Here is a 20,357-nt window from a genome sequence, read left to right on the forward strand (position 1 = left end):
GATCACCTTTCCTTCTTCTAAACTCCAGAGAGTATAGGTTCATTCTACTCAACCTCTCCTCATAGGACAACCCTCTCATCCCAGGAATCAATCTAGTGAACCGTCCTGGCACCGCCTCTAAGGCAAGTACATCCTTCCTTAGATAAGGAGACCAAAACTGTACACAGTAATCCAGTTGTGGCCTCACCAAAGCCCTGTACAATTGTAGCAAGACTTCCTTACTCTTGTACTCCAACCCACTTGCAATAAAGGCCAACATGCCATTTGCCTTCCTGATTGCTTGCTGTACCTGCATGCTAACTTTCTGTGTTTCTTGTACGAAGACACCCGAGTATCTCTGAACACCAACATTTAATAGTTTCTCACCATTTAAAAAATATTCTGTTTTTCTATTCTTCCTACCAAAATGAATAACCTCACATTTCCCCACATTATACTCCATCTGCCACCACCTTGCCCACTCACTTAACCTGTCCATATCACTTTGCAGACTCTGTGTCCTCTTTGCAGCTTACTTTCCCACCTAGCTTTGTATCATCAGCAAACTTGGATACATTACACTCGATCCCTTCATCTAAGTCATTAATATAGATTGTAAATAGCTGAGGCCCAAGCACTGATCCCTGCGGCACCCCACTAGTTACAGCCTGCCAACCTGAAAATGACCTGTTTATTCCTACTCTCTTTTCTGTCTGTTAACCAATCTTCTATCCATGCTAATATTACCCCAATCCCATGAGCCCTTATCTTGCATAACAACCTTTCATATGGCACCTTATCGCATGCCTTTTGAAAATCCAAATATACTACATCCGCTGGTTTTCCTTTATCTACTCTGCTAGCTACATTCTCAAAAAACTCTAATAAATTTGTCAAACACTATTTCCCTTTCATAAAACCATGTTGACTTTGCCTAATCATACTATGAGTTTCTAAGTGCCCTGTTACCTTAATAATGGATTCCAGCATTTTCCCGACGACTGATGTCAGGCTAAGTGGCCTGTAGTTCCCTGTTTTCTTTCTCCCTCCTTTCTTGAATAGCGGTGGTACACTTGTTATCTTCCAATCCGCTGGGACCGTTCTAGAATCTAGGCAATTTTGGATGATCACAACTAATGCATCCACTATCTCTGTAGCCACCTTTTTTAGAACCCTAGGATGTCGGCCATCAGGTCCATGGGCTATATCGGCTTTTAGTCCCATTAGTTTCTCTAGTACTTTTTCTCTACTGATATTAATTACTTTTAAGTTCCTCACTCTAATTAGCTCCTTGGTTCCCCACTGTTTCTGGTATGCTTTTTATGTCTTCTATTGTGAAGGCAGATACAAAATATTTGTTTAACGTCACTGCCATTTCCTTATTCCCCATTGTAATTTCTCCTGTCTCAGCCTCTTAGGGACCAACGTTTACTTTTGCTACTCTCTTCCTTTTTACATTCTTGTAGAAGTTCTTACAATCTGTTTTTATATTTCTTGCTAGTTTACACTCATTCTATTTTCTCCCTTTTTATCAATTTTTTTGATCATCCTTTGTCGGTTTCTAAAACTTTCCCAATCCTCCGGCTTACTGCTCATCATTGCAATATTATAAGCCTCTTTTAATCTAATGCTAATCTTAACTTCTTTAATTAGCCACGGATGGATCACCTTTCCCGTGGAATTTTTATTTCTCAATGGAATGTATATTCATTGAGAATATTGCAATATTTCTTTAAATGCTTGTCATTGCTTATTTACCATCATACCTTTTTAATTTAATTTCCTAATCTACCGTAGCCAACTTGCCCCTCAAGTTGTAATTGGCTTTATTTAAGTTAAAGCCACTAGTTTCGGACTTAAGTATGTTACTTTCAAACTCAATGTGAAATTCTATCATTCTGATCATTCTTCTCCAGAGGATCCTTTACTATGCGATTACTAATTAACCCTGTCTCATTACACAATATAAAATCTAAAATAGCCTGTTCCCTGGTTGGTTCCATGACGTATTGCTCTAGGAAACTGTCTCAAATGCATTCCATGAACTCGTCCTCCAGACTACCTTTGCCAATTTGATTTGTCCCGTCTACATGAAGATTAAAGTCCCCCACGATTATTGCATTATCTTTGTTACAAGCTCCTATTATTTCTTGACGAATACTCTGTCCAACGGTATAGCTACTGTTGAGGGCCTATAAATTACTGCCAACAGTGTTTTCTGCCCCTTGTTATTTCTTATTTCCACCCATACTGATTCTACTTCCTGATCTTCTGAGACAAGATTTTTTTTCTCACTACTGTCCTTATGTCATCCTTTATTATCAGGGCTATCTCCCTCTTTTTGCACTCTGCCTGCCTTTTTGAAATGTCAAATACCCTGGAATATTTAGTTCTCAACCTCTGTTACCTTGCAATCTTGTCTCTGTAATGGCTATTAGATCAAACCCATTTATCTCTATTTGTGCCACTAATTCGTCTATCTTGTTATGAATGCTTCGTGCATTCGGATAAAGAACCTTTAATTTTAACTTTTTACCATTTTTTTTTCCTGCTTTGACCTTATTCGCTGATGCACTATTACCATTAAACTCTCTGTCCCTTCCCGACACTGCTTATCTTGATCCAAATCGCTACACTGCTCTATTGTTTTGACTTTACTCTTCAGATTTCTAAATTTCCCCTCACCTGACCCCTCCCCCATAATGCATTTTCCATCGTTACTCTCAGCAGAGGTTGTAATTATATCTGAACACTACATGTATTCGGGGTTGCTTGGAGAAGCATTGCGTGCTTAAACATTTTAATGCCCACAGTAGTGAGTGCAGTCGTGGGAATAATGCAGAGCTGCTGAAAATATTTAAAGGCATCTGACCCTGGGAAATTTGCCGGGGTCAGTACTGACTACCTGAGGCAGATGGAAAGCCATCCCTGCCACAGTTATGCTGCATGATGTGCCAAGGAGGAAAGTCCCAATTTATGTTTGCTGAATAAATACCATTTTGGGGGTGGGGGGAGTCAGATCTGCAGATCTTCCCAGATCACAGCTTTAATCATAAAGGTGGGCAAAGTTTCAGTTGGTGCTTAACTAAGTCTAATACTAAAACTTAGTTCCAGACACCAGCAGAATGAAACATGGCCTAAAGGTTCCAAATTGTCAGTTGATTCCATCTGCTGATCTTCAGAATACTCCCCTTCCCTCTTTGACATAATTCAGGTAACTCCTGCCTTTTCATGGTAGTGCCCCAATTGACAATTCCCAACTCTGTCAGTGGTTTCTTTCTCATTTCTGTTTCATAGATGACCCTTGTACTAGATATGTTTTGAGATGGGAAGAAAGATAGATTTAGGGAAACCAAAGATGATCCACGGTGGCAGAACAATAGGCCTTCAGAGTACTTCTGATGGGTGCTCTGAATGGAGTAATGAGTTTTTATTGCTACCTGTATCATGTCAATACCAGGGTAAACCGTTCCCCTTAGGAGTGAAATTAGGAAGCACTTTTTCACACAAAGGGTAGTAGAAATCTGGAATTTCTCTTCCCTCAAAAGGCTGTGGATGCTGGGCCAATTTAAATTTTCAAGATTGAGATCGATAAGTATTTTTTGGGTGAGGGTACCAAAGGATATGGAGCAATGGCAGGCAAATAGAGTTGAGGTACAGATCGGTCATGATCTAATTGAATCGCAGAACAGGTTTGAACAGCTGAATGATTTACTCCTGTTCCTATGTTCCCTTCCTTACCAAGACCACATGGTGCAGTGTACATAGTTGAGTATAAAATACAAGCAGCTTGAAACAAGATAAGCTGTTATTTTAAAAGTTGAAGCTTTGGTTATATTTTGTGTTGTGGTTTACTCTGATATTTACCATGCTGGAAATTAGCTTAACAATATGCCACACCCATTTCAGCAGGATGTTTATAGTTAAACACGACAATGAATCCAGCTTTCTTAGAGCTGCTGCTTTTAATGAAATGCTTCTTTCAGAGCTATAGTGAGAAAAAGTTTATCTTGGTGTAGCAGCAATGTTGATAGTTGGTAGAATAAAGGGAGCTTATTCCACAGCTGGCCTACGCAATACCTGGCTAGGAATAATATTATCACCTTGAATGTGACATTCCATCAAGGGTGAAAATTTGGAACAGTAGATTGAGGTTCTGCTGTTGTGGTTCTGGTTTCTTGAAATCTTCCTGCATCTTGAAGTAATTCCATGCATGACTCTCTAAGCCAGCCTGACTAGTTGCCGGAGTGACTCATTACACCCACCCAGTAAAAAGAGAGAGGGTTTTAAAGAAAGTGGTTGCTTTACGCCCAGTTTCAATTTCAAGATATCGGGATATGGCCAGCTATAAAGGCCCAGAAAGAAGTTGTCTTATGTTTTTGCCAGTGGAAGATTATGTTGATAAGGAGGACTTTGTCACTTTGTATGCCTAAACAAAGACTGCGATGGTTATTCCCTGTGCTTTTAATGGAGATTCCTGCAGTTAAGGCAAATTTTCTCAAGAAAGTTGCACTCCTAATCAGAATGTTCCAACTTTACAGTGAACAAATTTGCTTTCCATTAGGGCAGGAGAACTGTAGGATCTGCTTGTGTTTCTTCTTCCTGTTGGACAAGAGAGGTCAAGCACACGTGGGACGTGACCCAAGAACCTTGAATAATTATCAAGGGGAGAATTCCTGTTGCAACATATCATTTTAGGTAGTACGTCCTGGAGCCTAGTTCCGTGTGGAGATTCATGTACAACATCCGGTTAGAGGAGACAAAACAAGTTTTCAGATCCAGACCTATCCTATGTGACTGTGACCATGGTAAACTATCCCTTCTCATCCTTCTCGACCTGTCTGCGGCCTTTGACGTGGTTGACCGCACCATCCTCCTCCAACGCCTCACCTCCGTTGCCCAACTGGGTGGGACTGCCCTCGGTTCCATTTCTAACTATCCAGTCGTAGCCAGAGAATCACCTTTATTGGCTTCATTTCCTGCTCCTGCACCGTTACTTCTGGAGTCCAACAAGGATCTATCCTTGGCCCCGTCCTATTTCTCATCTATGTGCTTCCGCTTGGCGACATCATCCGAAAACACAACGTCAGAGTCCATGTGTACGCTGACGACACCCAGCTCTACCTCACCACCATCTCTCTGGACCTGTCCACTGCCTTTGATTTGTCACGGTACTTGTCTGACATCCAGTATTGGATGAGCAGAAATTTCCTCCAATTAAATATTGGGAAGACCGAAGCCATTGTCTTCGGTCTCCGCCACAAACTCCGTTCCCTAGCCACTGACTCCATCTCTCTCCCTGCCCACTGAGGCTGAACCAGACGGTTACTATCTTGGCTTCCCATTTGACCCTGAGCTGAGCTTCCGACCCCATATCCGCTCTGTCACCAGGACCACCTACTTCCACCTCTATAACATCTCCCGTCTCTGCCCCTGCCTCAGCTCATCTGTTGCTAGAACCCTCATCCATGCCTCTGTTACCTCTAGACTCGACTATTCTAATGCTGTCCTGGCCAATCTCCCACCTTGCACTCATGAGCTCATCCAAAACTCTGCTGCCTGTATCCTAACTCGCACCAAGTCCTGTTCACCCATTACCCCTGTGCTCACTGACCTACATTGGCTCCCAGTCCAGCAGTGCCTCGATTTTAAAATTCTCATCCTTGTTTTCAAATCCCTTCATGGTCTCCCTATCTCTATAACCTCCTCCAGCCCTACAACCCTCTAAGATCTCCGCACTCTAATTTTGGCCTCTTGCGCATCCCCGATTTTCATAGCTCCATCATTGGCAGCCGTACCTTCAGCTGCCTAGGCCTAAGCTCTGGAATTCCCTCCTTAAAGCTCTCTACCTCTCCCTCCTCCTTTTAAGACGCTCCTTAAAACCTACCTCTTTGACCAAGCTTTTGGTCACCTGTCCTAATATCTCCTTATGTGTCTCTGTCAAATTTTGTTTGACAACGCCTGTGTGAAGCGCCTTGGGATGTTTTAATAGTTAAAGGTGCTATATAAATGCAAGTTATTGTGAACCGAACCGATAGTGAATTTTTAAACAGCCAAAACAATAATTTATATTTTGTTTAGCACCTTAAATGTAGATAAAGATCTCAAAGTGTTTAGGCATTTTTTTTAAAAAGTAACTGACCCCAAGCCATGGTGGGAGATTTAGGAGAGGTCACTGAAAGCTTGGGTTTTAAAAAGATATGGGGCTAGAATTTGGGTGGGGAGTGCCCGTTTCTCTACGCGGCCTCCTAAGGCCCCAAAATAGCAGGCAGGAAGCATGCGCACATCTCCGACTGGAAGTGTGTCGCCTGCCATGGTGGGTAAGGACAAACAAGAAGTGTCCTTTACCTACAGCATGCTGGAGAGAAGGGAGGGAATTTTATTTCTGGGAGCTTGGATGTCACTGTTGTGGGTATTTAAAGGCTCTCTCTAGGTTAAACGGTTGGTCACTTGCACCGAAATTCTTGGCAAAGGTAATGTCCTCCATTTCTTAGTTGTATTTGTAGCCTAAGAGTTGGCTGAATTCTTTGGTCTGGAAGATGCTAGGGAAGGAGGTGATCAGACTGTTGGCATAAAGCAGAATGTCATCAATGTGGAGGGATATTTTGTGTGCAGAGATTCATTTTTTATGGCCGTGGATCATTTAAGCTACTTTTCAATCATCAACATGATTGCAATTAGCAACAAAGTCAATTACACTTACTGCATTTCTTTTAAAACAGGGGGATATGATATTGCAGGACAAGTTAGAAAAAGAGAGAAGTTATGCCAAAAATGCTGTGGAAGAATACGTATATGACTTCAGAGATAAACTCTATGGGCCATTTGGAAAATTTGTCAGTACCAAGGTAAGTTCAACATTCCATTCAAGATGGCAGATCTATAAGTGAAACAGGCCTTAAAGGGGAAAGGAAGTCCAGGATGAGTACTTTTTAGTTCAAAGTACTCCCCTCATTTTATAAATTTGATTAAAAATCTTGCATCTCTGTTATTTCCTGTCAACTTTTTTCCATTATAAATTTCTGTCTTCCCATTTATACCAGAAACTGGCTTTGCAAACTTGTCCTGCAGCAATTATACCCTCCTGCCAGTGGTGGCACTAGAGTACTTCCACTGGCAGGAAGATGTAATTACAGCGCGACAAGTTTACATAGGCAGTTTCTATTATAAATGTGACATAGGAATTTATAATGGAAATATTTTTTAAAAAGGACTGAATGCATGATTTTAAATGGAGACTGAATTACGTTGGCTCGCTGTGGTCTAATTATTCCTCCGGCCTTTAACCTTGCTTCACCTGAAGACTACATTTGGTCTTAGCACCCTGTATGCAATGACTAGTAATATGTCAAAAGTCTTGTATATGCATACGCTGAAACACCATTAATTACTTCTTATGCTATTTTCATCACACCTAAATATTACCAATCTATACTTACCTTTTGAATCTTCTCAGCTCCTGATTTGTATTTCCAAAGCAGGTTCCACTATGTGCTCAAAGATTAAACTCATCAAAATCAAGCCTCTCGCCTCTTCCAGTTCCCTCCAGAATCTTCTCTACATATTTTTTTAAACATATTTTTGTAACCTTTTCTTTTCTACTTTCAAATTAAAAATAACTACGGCTGCTATAGTCTACTGACGCTGTGGCCAGATCCCTCCTGCTTACTGCCAATCTCTCCTTGTTGTGATTCAGAGGACAGAAAAGGGTTTTTAAAAAAAGAGAGCGAGGCAGAATAAGACAGTGCGAGAGAGGGGCGGAAGAACCAGAACACAGAACCAAAAAAGGGAAGGAAAATGGTCAGAGAGAGAGAGAAGAATACGAGATGAGAGAGATCAGCACAGACAAACAGATGGGGGAGAATTACAAGCAGACAAAAGACAGGAGAGAAGCAGGTGTGTGAGAGACAGAAATCATGATAGAAAGTGAAAAGATGAGAGACCTAGAAATCGGTCCAGAGCAAACTGGGAACAGGGAACGATCCCTGCACCGGAACGGGTGGGCCCGAGCTGCATCCAAATTGGGCCTCATTTACATGAAACCGATGAACTTCAGGCGTCTGCTGGGCATTCCCTGGCATCTTGCCGGCAAAGAGGATTTCCATTTGAGCAGCGGCCCTCAGGTTGATCCTGGAGAGGGGTGGATGGGGGGGAGCGATCCTTTTGCTTTTCAATTAAAATGAAGTAATTAGAATATGCACTGAAAATATTTAATAGGACAGCCTTTCCACCATCTACAAGGCACAAGTCAAGAGTGTGATGGAATACTCTCCACTTGCTTGGATGAGTGCAGCTCCAACAACACTCAAGAAGCTCGACACCATCCAAGATAAAGCAGCCCGCTTGATTGGCACCCCATCCACCACCCTAAACATTCACTCCCTTCACCACCGGCGCACTGTGGCTGCAGTGTGTACCATCCACTGGATGCACTGCAGCAACTCGCCAAGGCTTCTTCGACAGCACCTCCCAAACCCGCGACCTCTACCATCTAGAAGGACAAGAGCATCAGGCACATGGGAACAACACCACCTGCACGTTCCCCTCCAAGTCACACACCATCCCGACTTGGAAATATATCGCCGTTCCTTCATTGTCGCTGGGTCAAAATCCTGGAACTCCCTTCCTAACAGCACTGTGGGAGAACCGTCACCACACGGACTGCAGCAGTTCAAGAAGGCGGCTCACCACCACCTTCTCGAGGGCAATTAGGGATGGGCAACAAATGCTGGCCTCGCCAGCGACGCCCACATCCCGTGAACAAATTTTTAAAAAGAGGTTATAAAGGTAAAGAAATATGTAAGAAGTCTACCTCCATACTGAATTTCAGTTTGAAATGGCCTGTTAGTTCAGAATTACAATGCTGAGCATTCTTAAACGGGCTCAAAGGCCCAAACTGAAAGATTTTTCATTACTGAACCCAAACCCACTATCCCTCAAAGTGCCATCGTACACTATTCCTCTAAATGGGGATCAGGACCATTATGTGGTTTGTACAGCAGTTAGCCAGTGATTCCAGGGATATGGGTGAAAGACCAGGCACTTTTAGGAAGTATTTTTTCTGGCTTTGCTGTGCTCTGTACCACGGGAATCCCCACAGGATGTTCAGCATCAAATGATGGAGCTTTCTTGCTCTCTACCTGATGAAACAAATTGAAGTTGCCCAGAACAAAGGAAACCTACCTAATCTCAATTTTGCTGGGTTTTTTTGAGAACTGATGTTGACTGGCTGTTGGAGCTCAGAATTTGAGGTACTTAATCCTCTGAGTGCATATCCTCCATCCTCTCTCCCCCTCCCTCCATACAAATGAAATATTTCAGTAAATTACAAACAACACATTTATATCTTCACTACCCTCTAATGTACTAGCATTTCCCCCTCATAGTAATGAGACTTATGAAGGTTTTCCCACTCAGTCTCTAACTTTGTATGTTGGCTTCTTTTGCAAACTATAACCTTATTTTTTTTCATTCTCTCAATTTATCAATGGGAGCGCATTTGGATTAAGTGTACAAATCAAGGTTTCTGTGGGGAAAAAAAATCCTAAAATTAGTTATTTCAAAAATGGGTAGCTCACTCTAAAGTTCACACTTCATTTGTACTGTTGGATGGGGGAAACTACTAACTTGTCATACTATCTTTTTAATTATGAATCAAGTTTTTTTTGTGAATTGCAGGATCAAAACAGATTTTCAGCACTATTGTCTGAGACAGAAAATTGGTTGTATGAGGATGGAGAAGAGCAAGCTAAGCAAGTATATGTTGATAAATTGTTGGAGCTAAAAGTAAGTACTAAGAAATTTATTATTGTAGCTGGATTCAGTAGTATTTGTTTCTCTTTACAGCACAGATCACAAAAACTTGATAAACTAATCAAATTTAGAGAGGATAAAACCACAGGTACGGATGTATTGCATCCGCGCATATTAAAAGTTAGGGAATAGTGCCAGAGGACTGGCGGACAGCTAATGTTCTTATATTTAAAGAGGGAGACAGAACAAGTCCAGGGAACTACAGACCAGTTAGCTTAACATTGGTGGTAGAAAAGATAATGGAATCTTTACTGAGAGATGTAATAGAAGAACATCTAGAAACTGAAAATATAATAGAGTAGTTAGCATGGATTTCAAAAGGGAAGGTCATGCTTGACCAACCTTATTGAATTCTTTGAAGAAGTAACAGAAAGGGTAGACAAGAGTAATGTAGTAGATGTAATATTTGGATTTTCAAATGGCCTTCGATAAGGTACTGCATAGTAGACTCATGACTAACGTCAGAGCATGTGGAGTCAGGGGACAGGTAGCAGAATGGATAGCAAGCTGACTACAAAACAAAAATAGAGAGTAGAGGCAAAATGTGGGAAGTGGTGCTCCACAGGGATTGGTGCTGGGATCACTGTTGTTCACAATTTACATTAACAATTTGGACATGGGAATCAGAAGTACAATTTCAAAATTTGTGGATGACCCCAAATTGGGGGTGTAGTTAATACAAAGGAAGAATACTTGCAGAATAGGCGTGAAATTGGCAATAAATTTCAATATAGATAAGTGTGAGGTGGTGCAATTTGGTAGGAAGAACAAGGAGGATACATATTACTTGGATAATAAGAGTCTAAATGGGGTAGAGGAATAGAGGGATCTGGGGGTACAGATACATAAATCACTAAAAGGAGCAACGCAGGTTAATAAAGCCATAAGAAAAGCAAATCAAGAACTGGGGTTCATTTCCAGAGGGATAAAATTGAAAAGCAGAGATGTTATATTGTATAGAACCTTGGTTAGACCACACTTGGAGTACTGTGTTCAGTTCTGGTTTCCACATTATAAAAAAGATATTGAGGCATTGGAGAAGGCGCAAAAAAGATTTACAAGAATGATACCAGAACTGAGAGTTTATACTGATCAGGAAAGGCTCAACAGGCTGGGACTCTTTTTTTTCTCTAGAAAAGAGAAGGCTTAGTGAGGGGTGACCTATAGAGGTCTTTAAGATAATGAAAGGATTTGATAGGGTAGATGTAGAGAAAATATGTCCACTTGTGGGGAGTCCAAAACTAGAGGTCATAAATATAAGATAGTCACCAATAAATCCAACAGGGAATTCAGTAGAAACTTTGTTACCCAATGAGTGGCAAGAATGTGGAACACGCTACCACAAGGAGTATTGAGGGAAATAGCATAGATGCATTTAATGGGAAGCTAGATAAGCACATGAGGAAGAAAGAAATAGAAGGATATGTTGCTGGGGTTAGATGAAGAGGGGTGGGAGGCGGCTCGTGTGGAGCATAAACGCCGGCATAGGCCAGTTGGGCTGAATGGCTTGTTGTTGTGCTGTAGACTCTGTGTATATATCTGGCTAGTTCCAGGTTTGATCCCTGGTCTGTGAGTTAGCTGATCTCAGCTAGGTTAGCAGTTGGGGTGCTAGAATTGGCCTGTTTCTATGCAAAGGAGGGAGAAAAAAATCAGCCGAAGCTGATTGCAATATTGCAGTCAATGGAAAAGAAAATTGGCACGCTGTTGTTGACCGGAGGTCACCGGTTACGGTTATTAGCTTAGTACGAAGAGGAGAAGAGTCAATTCTCTCTTAATTCTTAATTCGCTTTATTAACGTTGTTAGATCATGTACATATAGCTTATACGTCTGGTTAGATATAGGCATGCAGTTTACAACAGGCTATACAGTTTTATACCCAAACTAGGATTTAAACGCACACCCACTAGGTTTCTCTGACACTCCCTAAGTGGTCACAGAATAGAAAGAAATATTACCCGGAAAGGAGATCTGACGCTGGCCAGGCGTTCCATTCTCTCTCTCTCTCTTGATGTCGTCTCTACGTCCCTGACGTAGGGTCTTCCACTTTCGCGATGGTTAGTCTCCGGAGTTTCGCACACACACACTGGCACCAAGCCTGCAATTCTTCAGTCTTATTTCCAAGTCTGTCTTTTTCGAATGGTGTTGTCCTTCTCCTGTTGGCTTAGATTTCCTCGAGTGGTCGGTGTCATCCCCTGATTGGCTCTGTTCCATGGGTTAGGTAGCATCACCTCATTACTCCTTTTCTAAATAAGGACTGGTGTCTCATCACAGCCCCTTTGTCTCTTAGAAGCGTAACTAATTCAAACCGGTTCCGGCCAGCTCAGACCAGTGACTGAACTCCAGGTCACTTCAGTTCAAAAGTTACTTTTACCTGCGTGTTAGCAATTCGGAATAAACTCAGTAGTTTTTCTGCAGCCCCTGGCCAACACTGTAAAATCGGCTGCCAATTCGCTGTTGTCCGTTTTGCGTTTTCGCCATAGACCAATTTCACCTTCGCAGTGTCCAATAAGCTTGACACCACTCGATGTTCAGGTTTGCAAATGAATAATGGCGACTTGTGCAAGGCAGCAGAAGGCTGTCAGCATATTCGAAAGATACCTCAGCAAGAGTCAACATCTATGAGGAGAGAATAGGGGAGAAAGGTGAAGGGAGAAACTTAATGGAAGAAAATACAAAAGCATCAACTCCATATTATTGAAGCCTCATCAGTGTGGTTAAGAGCATTAACAATAACTGTATTCTTGCTGAATTAACAGTATGCTGAAAGATTGAATTGAACTGGTCATTCCCCTCAGTCTGTACCCAATCTTGGCTAAGTACTCTTGTCTAATCTTTTGGCTAGCACCTACTGCATTAGGTACTAAATTCAGTGGAGAATAAGGAAATTGAGTAAGCAGCAGCAAGGGCACTGCCAATGGAAGTTGTACATCTGACACCTCCCAAATTGGAGCTAAAATCTTCAACCTATTTTACACCAGTACGCTCATTAAGGCTAAATGAGGTCTTTGTGCAGCATTATTTTGTCCACTGGTGCTTTCTGTCCTATTTTTTACTTATATTCCTCATGGGCTCCTACTTTGAACAGGATTCAAAATAATAGGAATACAGCAAGTGCTGGACAGTTTTCAGCATGAGCAGCATTGCTAAAGGTTGTTTTTACTATATGGGCACAGAAGTTAGAAGACTGAAAGAATGTGCAGAATGCATCCTCTCTCATAGACACCAATGGGTGTCTGTCTACCACTTTCAGACCAGCTATCCAAATTAGACTGCTAATAATATGGTTAACCAGGGAGATGGTCACTGAGTCACGTCATCTTTTAGCACCCAATCTGTAGAGACCATCCACAGCAAGCATAGATTTGCCTGCAGCTCTATATGCACCATAGCCATACATTTTTAAGTTTTCTGGCTCTTTGCAAGCTGCCACAGGGGACTTAGGAATATAGGAACAGGAGTAGGCCATTCAGCCCCTCGAGCCTGCTCCGTATTTGATAAGATCATGGCTGATCTGTGATCTAACTCCATATGCCTGCCTTTGGCCCATATCCCTTAATACCTTTGGTTGCCAAAAAGCTATCTATCTCAGATTTAAATTTAGCAATTGAGCTAGCATCAATTGCCGTTTGCGGAAAAGAGTTCCAAACTTCTACCACCCTTTGTGTGTAGAAATGTTTTCTAATCTCACTCCGGAAAGGTCTGGCTCTAATTTTTAGACTGTGCCCCCTGGTCCTAAAATCCCCAACCAGCGGAAATAGTTTCTCTCTATCCATCCTATCTGTTCCCCTTAATATCTTTTAAACTTCGATCAGATCACCCCTTAACCTTCTAAACTCTAGAGAATACAATCCCAATTTGTGTAATCTCTCCTCGTAACTTAACCCTTGAAGTCCAGGTATCATTCTAGTAAACCTATGCTGCACTTCCTCCAAGGCCAATATGTCCTTCCAAAGGTGTTGTGCCCGGAACTGCTCACAGTACTCTAGGTGCGGTCCAACCAGGATTTTGTATGGCTGCAGCATAACTTCTGCAGCATAACTTCTTCCCCCTTGTACTCCAGTCCTCTAGATATAAAGGCCAGCATTCCATTAGCCTTATTGATTATTTTCTGCACCTGTTCATGATACTTCAATGATCTATGTACCGGAACCCCGAAGTCCCTTTGGACATCCACTGTTTTCAACTTTTTACCATTTAGAAAGTATCCTGTTCTATCCTTTTTTGATCCAAAGTGGATGACCTCACATTTGTCTACCTTGAATTCCATTTGCCACAGTTTTGCCCATTCACCTAATCTATCAATATCCCTTCGTAGTTTTATGTTTTCATCTATACTGCTTACAATGCCACCAATCTTTGTGGCATCGGCAAACTTAGATATGAGACTTTCTATGCCTTCTTCTTTCTTTTTTATTCGTTCATGGGATGTGGGCATCGCTGGCGAGGCCGACATTTATTGCCCATCCCTAATTGCCCTTGAGAAGGTGGTGGCGAGCCGCTTTCTTGAACCGCTGCAGTCCGTGCAGTGAAGATTCTCCCACAGTGCTGTTAGGAAGGGAGTTCCAGGATTTTGACCCTGCGACGATGAAGGAATGGCGATATATTTCCAAGTCGGGATGGTGTGTGACTTGGAGGGGAACGTGCAGGTGGTGGTGTTCCCATGTACCTGTTGCTCTTGTCCTTCTAGGTGGTAGAGGTTGCGGGTTTGGAGGTGCCGTCGAAGAAGCCTTGGCGAGTTGCTGCAGTGCATCCTGTGGATGGTACACACTGCAGCCACTGTGCGCCGGTGGTGAAGGGAGTGAATGTTTAGGGTGGTGGATGGGGTGCAAATCAAGCGGGCTGCTTTGTCCTGGATGGTGTCGAGCTTCGTGAGTGTTGTTGGAGCTGCACTCACCCAGGCAAGTGGAGAGTATTCCATCACACTCCTGACATGTGCCTTGTAGATGGTGGAAAGGCTTTGGGGAGTCAGGAGGTGAGTCACTCGCCGCAGAATACCCAGCCTCTGACCTGCTCTCGTAGCCACAGTTTTTATATGGCTGGTCCAGTTAAGTTTCTGGTCAATGGTGACCCCCAGGATGTTGATGGTGTTGGATTCGGCGATGGTAATGCCGTTGAATGTCATGGGGAGGTGGTTAGACTCTCTCTTGTTGGAGATGGTCATTGTCTGGCGCGAATGTTACTTGCCACTTACCAGCCCAAGCCTGGATGTTGTCCAGGTCTTGCTGCATGCAGGCTCAGACTGCTTCATTATTTGAGGTGTTGCGAATGGAACTGAACACTGCAATCATCAGCGAGCATCCCCATTTCTGACCTTATGATGGAGGGAAGGTCATTGATGAAGCAGCTGAAGATGGTTGGGCCTAGGACACTGCCCTGAGGAACTCCTGCAGCAATGTCCTGGGGCTGAGATGATTGGCCTCCAACAACCACCACCATCTTTCTTTGTGCTAGTTATGACTCCAGCCACTGGAGAGTTTTCCCCCTAATTCCCATTGACTTCAATTTTACTCGTGCTCCTTGGTGCCACACTCGGTCAAATGCTGCCTTGATGTCAAGGGCAGTCACTCACCTCACCTCTGGAATTCAGCTCTTTTGTCCATGTTTGGACCAAGGCTGTAATGAGGTCTGGAGCTCAGTGTTCCTGGCAAACTGAGCATCAGTGAGCAGGTTATAGGTGAGTAAGTACCGCTTGATAGCACTGTCAACGACACCTTCTGTCACTTTGCTGATGATTGAGAGTAGACTGATGGGGCGGTAATTGGCTGGATTGGATTTGTCCTGCTTTTTGTGGACAGGACATACCTGGGCAATTTTCCACATTGTCGGGTAGATGCCAGTGTTGTAGCTGTACTGGAACAGCTTGGCTGGAGCCGCAGCTAGTTGTGGAGCACAAGCCTTCAGCACTACAGCCGGGATGTTGTCGAGGCCCATAGCCTTTGCTGTATCCAGTGCACTCAGCCGTTTCTTGATATCACATGGAGTGAATCGAATTGGCTGAAGACTGGCTTCTGTGATGGTGGGGATATCGGGAGGAGGCCGAGATGGATCATCCACTCGGCACTTCTGGCTGAAGATGGTTGCAAACGCTTCAGCCTTGTCTTTTGCACTCACATGCTGGACTCCGCCCTCATTGAGGATGGGGATGTTTGCAGAGCCTCCTCCTCCCGTCAGTTGTTTAATTGTCCACCACCATTCACGACTGGATGTGGCAGGACTGCAGAGCTTTGATCTGATCCACTGGTTGTGGAATCGCTTAGCTCTGTCTATAGCATGTTGCTTCCACTGTTTAGCATGCATGTAGTCCTGAGTTGTAGCTTCACCAGGTTGGCACCTCATTTTTAGGTACGCCTGGTGCTGCTCCTGGCATGCTCTTCTACACTCCTCATTGAACCAGGGTTGATCCCCTGGCTTGTTGGTAATGGTAGAGTGAGGAATATGCCGGGCCATGAGGTTACAGATTGTGCTGGAATACAATTCTGCTGCTACTGATTGCCCACAGCGCCTCATGGATGCCCAGTTTTGAGCTGCTAGATCTGTTCTGAATCTATCCCATTTAGCACGGTGGTAGTGCCACACGACACGTTGGATGGTGTCCTCAGTGCGAAGACAGAACTTCGTCTCCATGAGGACTGTGCGGTGGTCACTCCTACCAATACTGTCATGGACAGATGCGTTTGCGACAGGTAGGTTGATGAGGATGAGGTCAAGGCGGTTTTTCCCTCGTGTTGGTTCGCTCACCACCTGCCGCAGGCCCAGTCTAGCAGCTATGTCTTTCAGGACTCGGCCAGCTCGGTCAGTAGTGCTGCTACCAAGCTACTCTTGGTGATGGACATTTGAGTCCCCCACCCCGAGTACATTTTGTGCCCTTGCTAGCCTCCGTGCTTCCTCCAAGTGGTGTTCAACATGGAGGAGGACTGATTCATCAGCTGAGGGAGGGCGGTAGGTGGTAATCAGTAGGAGGTTTCCTTGCCCATGTTTGACCTGATTTCATGGGGTCCAGAGTCAATGTTGAGGACTCCCAGGGCCACTCCCTCCTGATTGTATATCACTGTACCGCCACCTCTGGTCGGTCTGTCCTGCCGGTGGGACAGGACATACCCAGGGATGGTGATGGAAGAGTCTGGGACGTTGTCTGAAAGGTATGATTCTGTGAGTATGGCTATGTTAGGCTTTTGCTTGGCTAGCCTGTGGGACAGCTCTCCCAATTTTAGCACAAGTCCCCAGTTGGTGAGGAGGACTTTGCAGGGTCGACTGGGCTTGGTTTGCCTTTGTCGTGTCCGGTGCCTTGTGGTGCGATTCTGGGTGGTCCGTCCGGTTTTATTCTTATGACTTTTTTTAGCGAGATTGTACAACGGAGTGGCTTGCTAGGCCGTTTCAGAGGGCAATTAAGAATCAACCACATCTAAGTTGTTGATAAATATTGTGAATAATTGAGGCCCCAAGACAGATCCCTGTGGGACTCCACTAGTCACATCCTGCCAATATGAGTACCTACCCATTATCCCTACTTTCTGTTGCCTTTCGCTCAGCCAACTTCCTAACCAAGTCCGTACTTTTCCCTCGATTCCATGGGCTTCTATCTTAGCTAACAGTTTCTTATGTGGGACTTTATCAAATGCCTTTTGGAAGTCCATATAAATAACATCCATTGACATTCCCCTGTCCACGACTTTAGTCACCTCTTCAAAAAATTCAATCAGGTTTGTCAGGCACGACCTACCTTTCACAAATCCATGCTGGCTCTCTCTGATTAACTGAAAATTCTCGAGGTGTTCAGTCACCCTATCCTTAATTATAGACTCCAGCATTTTCCCCACAACAGATGTTAGGCTAACTGGTTTATAATTGGTTATAAAGCAGTTAGCCTAACTTTCTTAAAAAGCGGAGTGACATGTGCAATTTTCCAATCTAGAGGGACAGTTCGTGAATCTGGAGAATTTTGAAAGATTATAGGTAGGGCATCTGCAATGTGCTCACCTACTTCCTTTAAAACCCTGGGATGGAAACCATCTGGTCCTGGGGATTTGTCACTCTTTGTCGTGCTATTATTTTCTTCATTACTGTTGTTTTACTTATGTTAATTTTATTGAGTCCCTGTCCCCAATTCAATATTAGTTTTCTTAGGATTTCCGGAATGCTATCCTCTCTTTCTACTGTAAATACTGACGCAAAGTAATTATTCAACATGTCCGCCATTTCCCCATTGTCAATGACAGTATCCCCACTTTCAGTTTTTAAGGGGCCAACACTGCTCCTGACCACCCTCTTTTTCCTAATGTAACTATAAAAGTTCTTCGTATTGGTTTTGATATCCCTTGCAAGTTTCTTTTCATACTCTCTTTTTGTAGCTTACTATCTGTTTTGTGACCCTTTGTTGATCTTTGTATCTTTCCAATTTGCCAGGATCTGTGCCATTTTTTGTCTTCTTGTATGCCCTTTCCTTATGTTTTATACTGTCCCTTACCTCTTTAGTTGTCCATGGCTGTTTTTTTTTTGGCAAGTAGAGTTCTTGCCCCTCGGGTATAAACCGGTTCTGTATCACGTTAAATGTTTCTTTAAACATTTCCCACTGATCATCAGTCGTTTTACCTGTTAACAGATTTGCCCAGTTTATTGTGGACAGTCTCTGTCTCATCCCATTGAAGTCGGCCTTACCCAAGTCTAGAATCTTAGCAGCCGATTCACTTTTTTCCCTTTCAAACACTACCTTGAACTCTATCATGTTATGATCGCTATTGGATAGATGTTCACGCACAGTTAAACTGTTAACTAAATCTGGTTCATTACTCGTTACTAAATCTAGTATGGCTTGCCCCCTTGTTGCCTCTAGGACATACTGCTGTAGAAAACTATCCCGGACACACTTGAGAAATTCACTACCTTTCTGACAGTTGCTAGTTTGCTTTTCCCAATCTATGAGAAGGTTAAAGTCCCCTCTTATGACCACTATGCCTTTGTTACATGCTTGTCTAATCTCTGCATTTATACAATCTAGCACTTCAGAGCTGCTGCCAGGGGTCCTATACACAACTCCCACTATAGTCTTAGATTCTTTCCTATTTCTCAATTCAACCCATAAGGTCTCTGTTGGCTGCTTACCCCTTGTTATATCCTTCTTTATCATTGAAGTGATTTCATCTCTAATCACTAAGGCTATTCCTCCCCTCTTCCATTTTCCCTATCTCTCCTGTAGACCTTTATAACCTGGTATATTTAGTTCCCAATCCTGACCATCCTGCAGCCATGTCTCAGTAATAGCTATCATGTCATACCCTCCAATTTGAATTTGTACCTGTTGTTCATTTAATTTATTCCTTATACTCCGTGCATTTGTATATAGAACTCTTAGTTGGGCCACACACCCTTGCCTGACCTTCAGCTTTGATGCTGGGTTAATCGCTTTACACCTTCTAGTTTTCACTTTATCTGCAGTGCCTAAAGTACACTGTCTTTCTGCTGCTCTACGCTTTTCCCTTTCACTTGTTCTTGAACAACTATTTGTATTGTAAATTTCCCCGGGTCCTCCCCTCTCTTGCTGCTCTCAACTTTACTCTCTTCTGACTCCCCGCTCAGGTTCCCATCCCCCTGCCACTCTAGTTTAAACCCTCCCCAATAGCAGTAGCAAACCCCCCTGCAAGGATATTAGTCCCGGATCTGTTGAGGAACCCGTCCGGCTTGTACAGGTCCCACCTTCCCCAGAATTGGTCCCAATTCCTCAGGAATCTAAATCCCTGCCTCCTGCACCAACCCTCCAGCCACGCATTCATCTGATCTATTCTCCTATTCCTATACTCACTAGCACATGGCACTGGGAGTAATCCTGAGATTACTACCCTTGAGGTCCTGCTTTTTAACTTATTTCCTAACTCCTTATATTCTGCTTGCAGGACCTCATCCCTGTTTTTACCTATGAAGTTGGTACCAATATGGACCACTACCTCTGGCTGTTCACCCTCCCCTTCAGAGTGTCATACAGCTGCTCAGTGATATCTATGATCCTGGCACCACGGAGGCAACATACCATCCTGGAATCACGTTTGCGGCCGCAGAAACGCCTGTCTGCTCCCCTAACAATAGAATCCCCTATCACTATTGCTCTCTCGACCTTTCTCGTTCCCCCCGTACAGCTGAGCCACCCATGGTGCTTTGTACTTGGCTCTGACCGCACTCTCCAGAGGAACCCTCTCCCCCACCAGTACCCAGAACTAAATACTGGTTGGAAAGTGAGATGCCCTCAGGGGACTCCTGCACTACCTGCCTGGTCGTCCTTGTCTGTCTGGCGGTCACTCAGTCCCTCTCTGCCTGCACTCTGTTAATCTGCAGGGTGACCACATCCTGAAACGTGCTCTCCACGAAACTCTCAGCCTCGCGGATGCACTGCAGGGACATCAGTTGCTGCTTAAGGTCCGAAACCCGGAGCTCGAGCTCCACCAGCTGACGACACTTCCTGCATATGTGGTTGTCCAGGACACGGGAAGCGTCCTGGAGTTCCCACATGGCACAGGTCATGCATTCGACGGGTCTGAGCTGCCCTGCCATGCCGTAATTTATTAGATTAACTTAA

At 43.6% G+C, this 20,357-nt stretch overlaps 1 protein-coding gene across 1 annotated transcript in view; it reads left to right on the forward strand.

Annotated features, from left to right (window-relative positions):
- The window catches only part of LOC137322845 (heat shock protein 105 kDa-like), a 70,825-nt gene that overhangs the window by 43,784 nt on the left and 6,684 nt on the right, over positions 1-20,357 (forward strand). The window contains exons 14-15 of the mRNA XM_067985978.1: positions 6,702-6,827; positions 9,658-9,765. Coding sequence (XP_067842079.1) covers positions 6,702-6,827; positions 9,658-9,765 — 234 coding nt within the window. The remainder of the gene's footprint in view (positions 1-6,701; positions 6,828-9,657; positions 9,766-20,357) is intronic.

This window comes from Heptranchias perlo, chromosome 6 (genome assembly GCF_035084215.1).
Source record: "Heptranchias perlo isolate sHepPer1 chromosome 6, sHepPer1.hap1, whole genome shotgun sequence".
NCBI lineage: Eukaryota > Metazoa > Chordata > Chondrichthyes > Hexanchiformes > Hexanchidae > Heptranchias > Heptranchias perlo.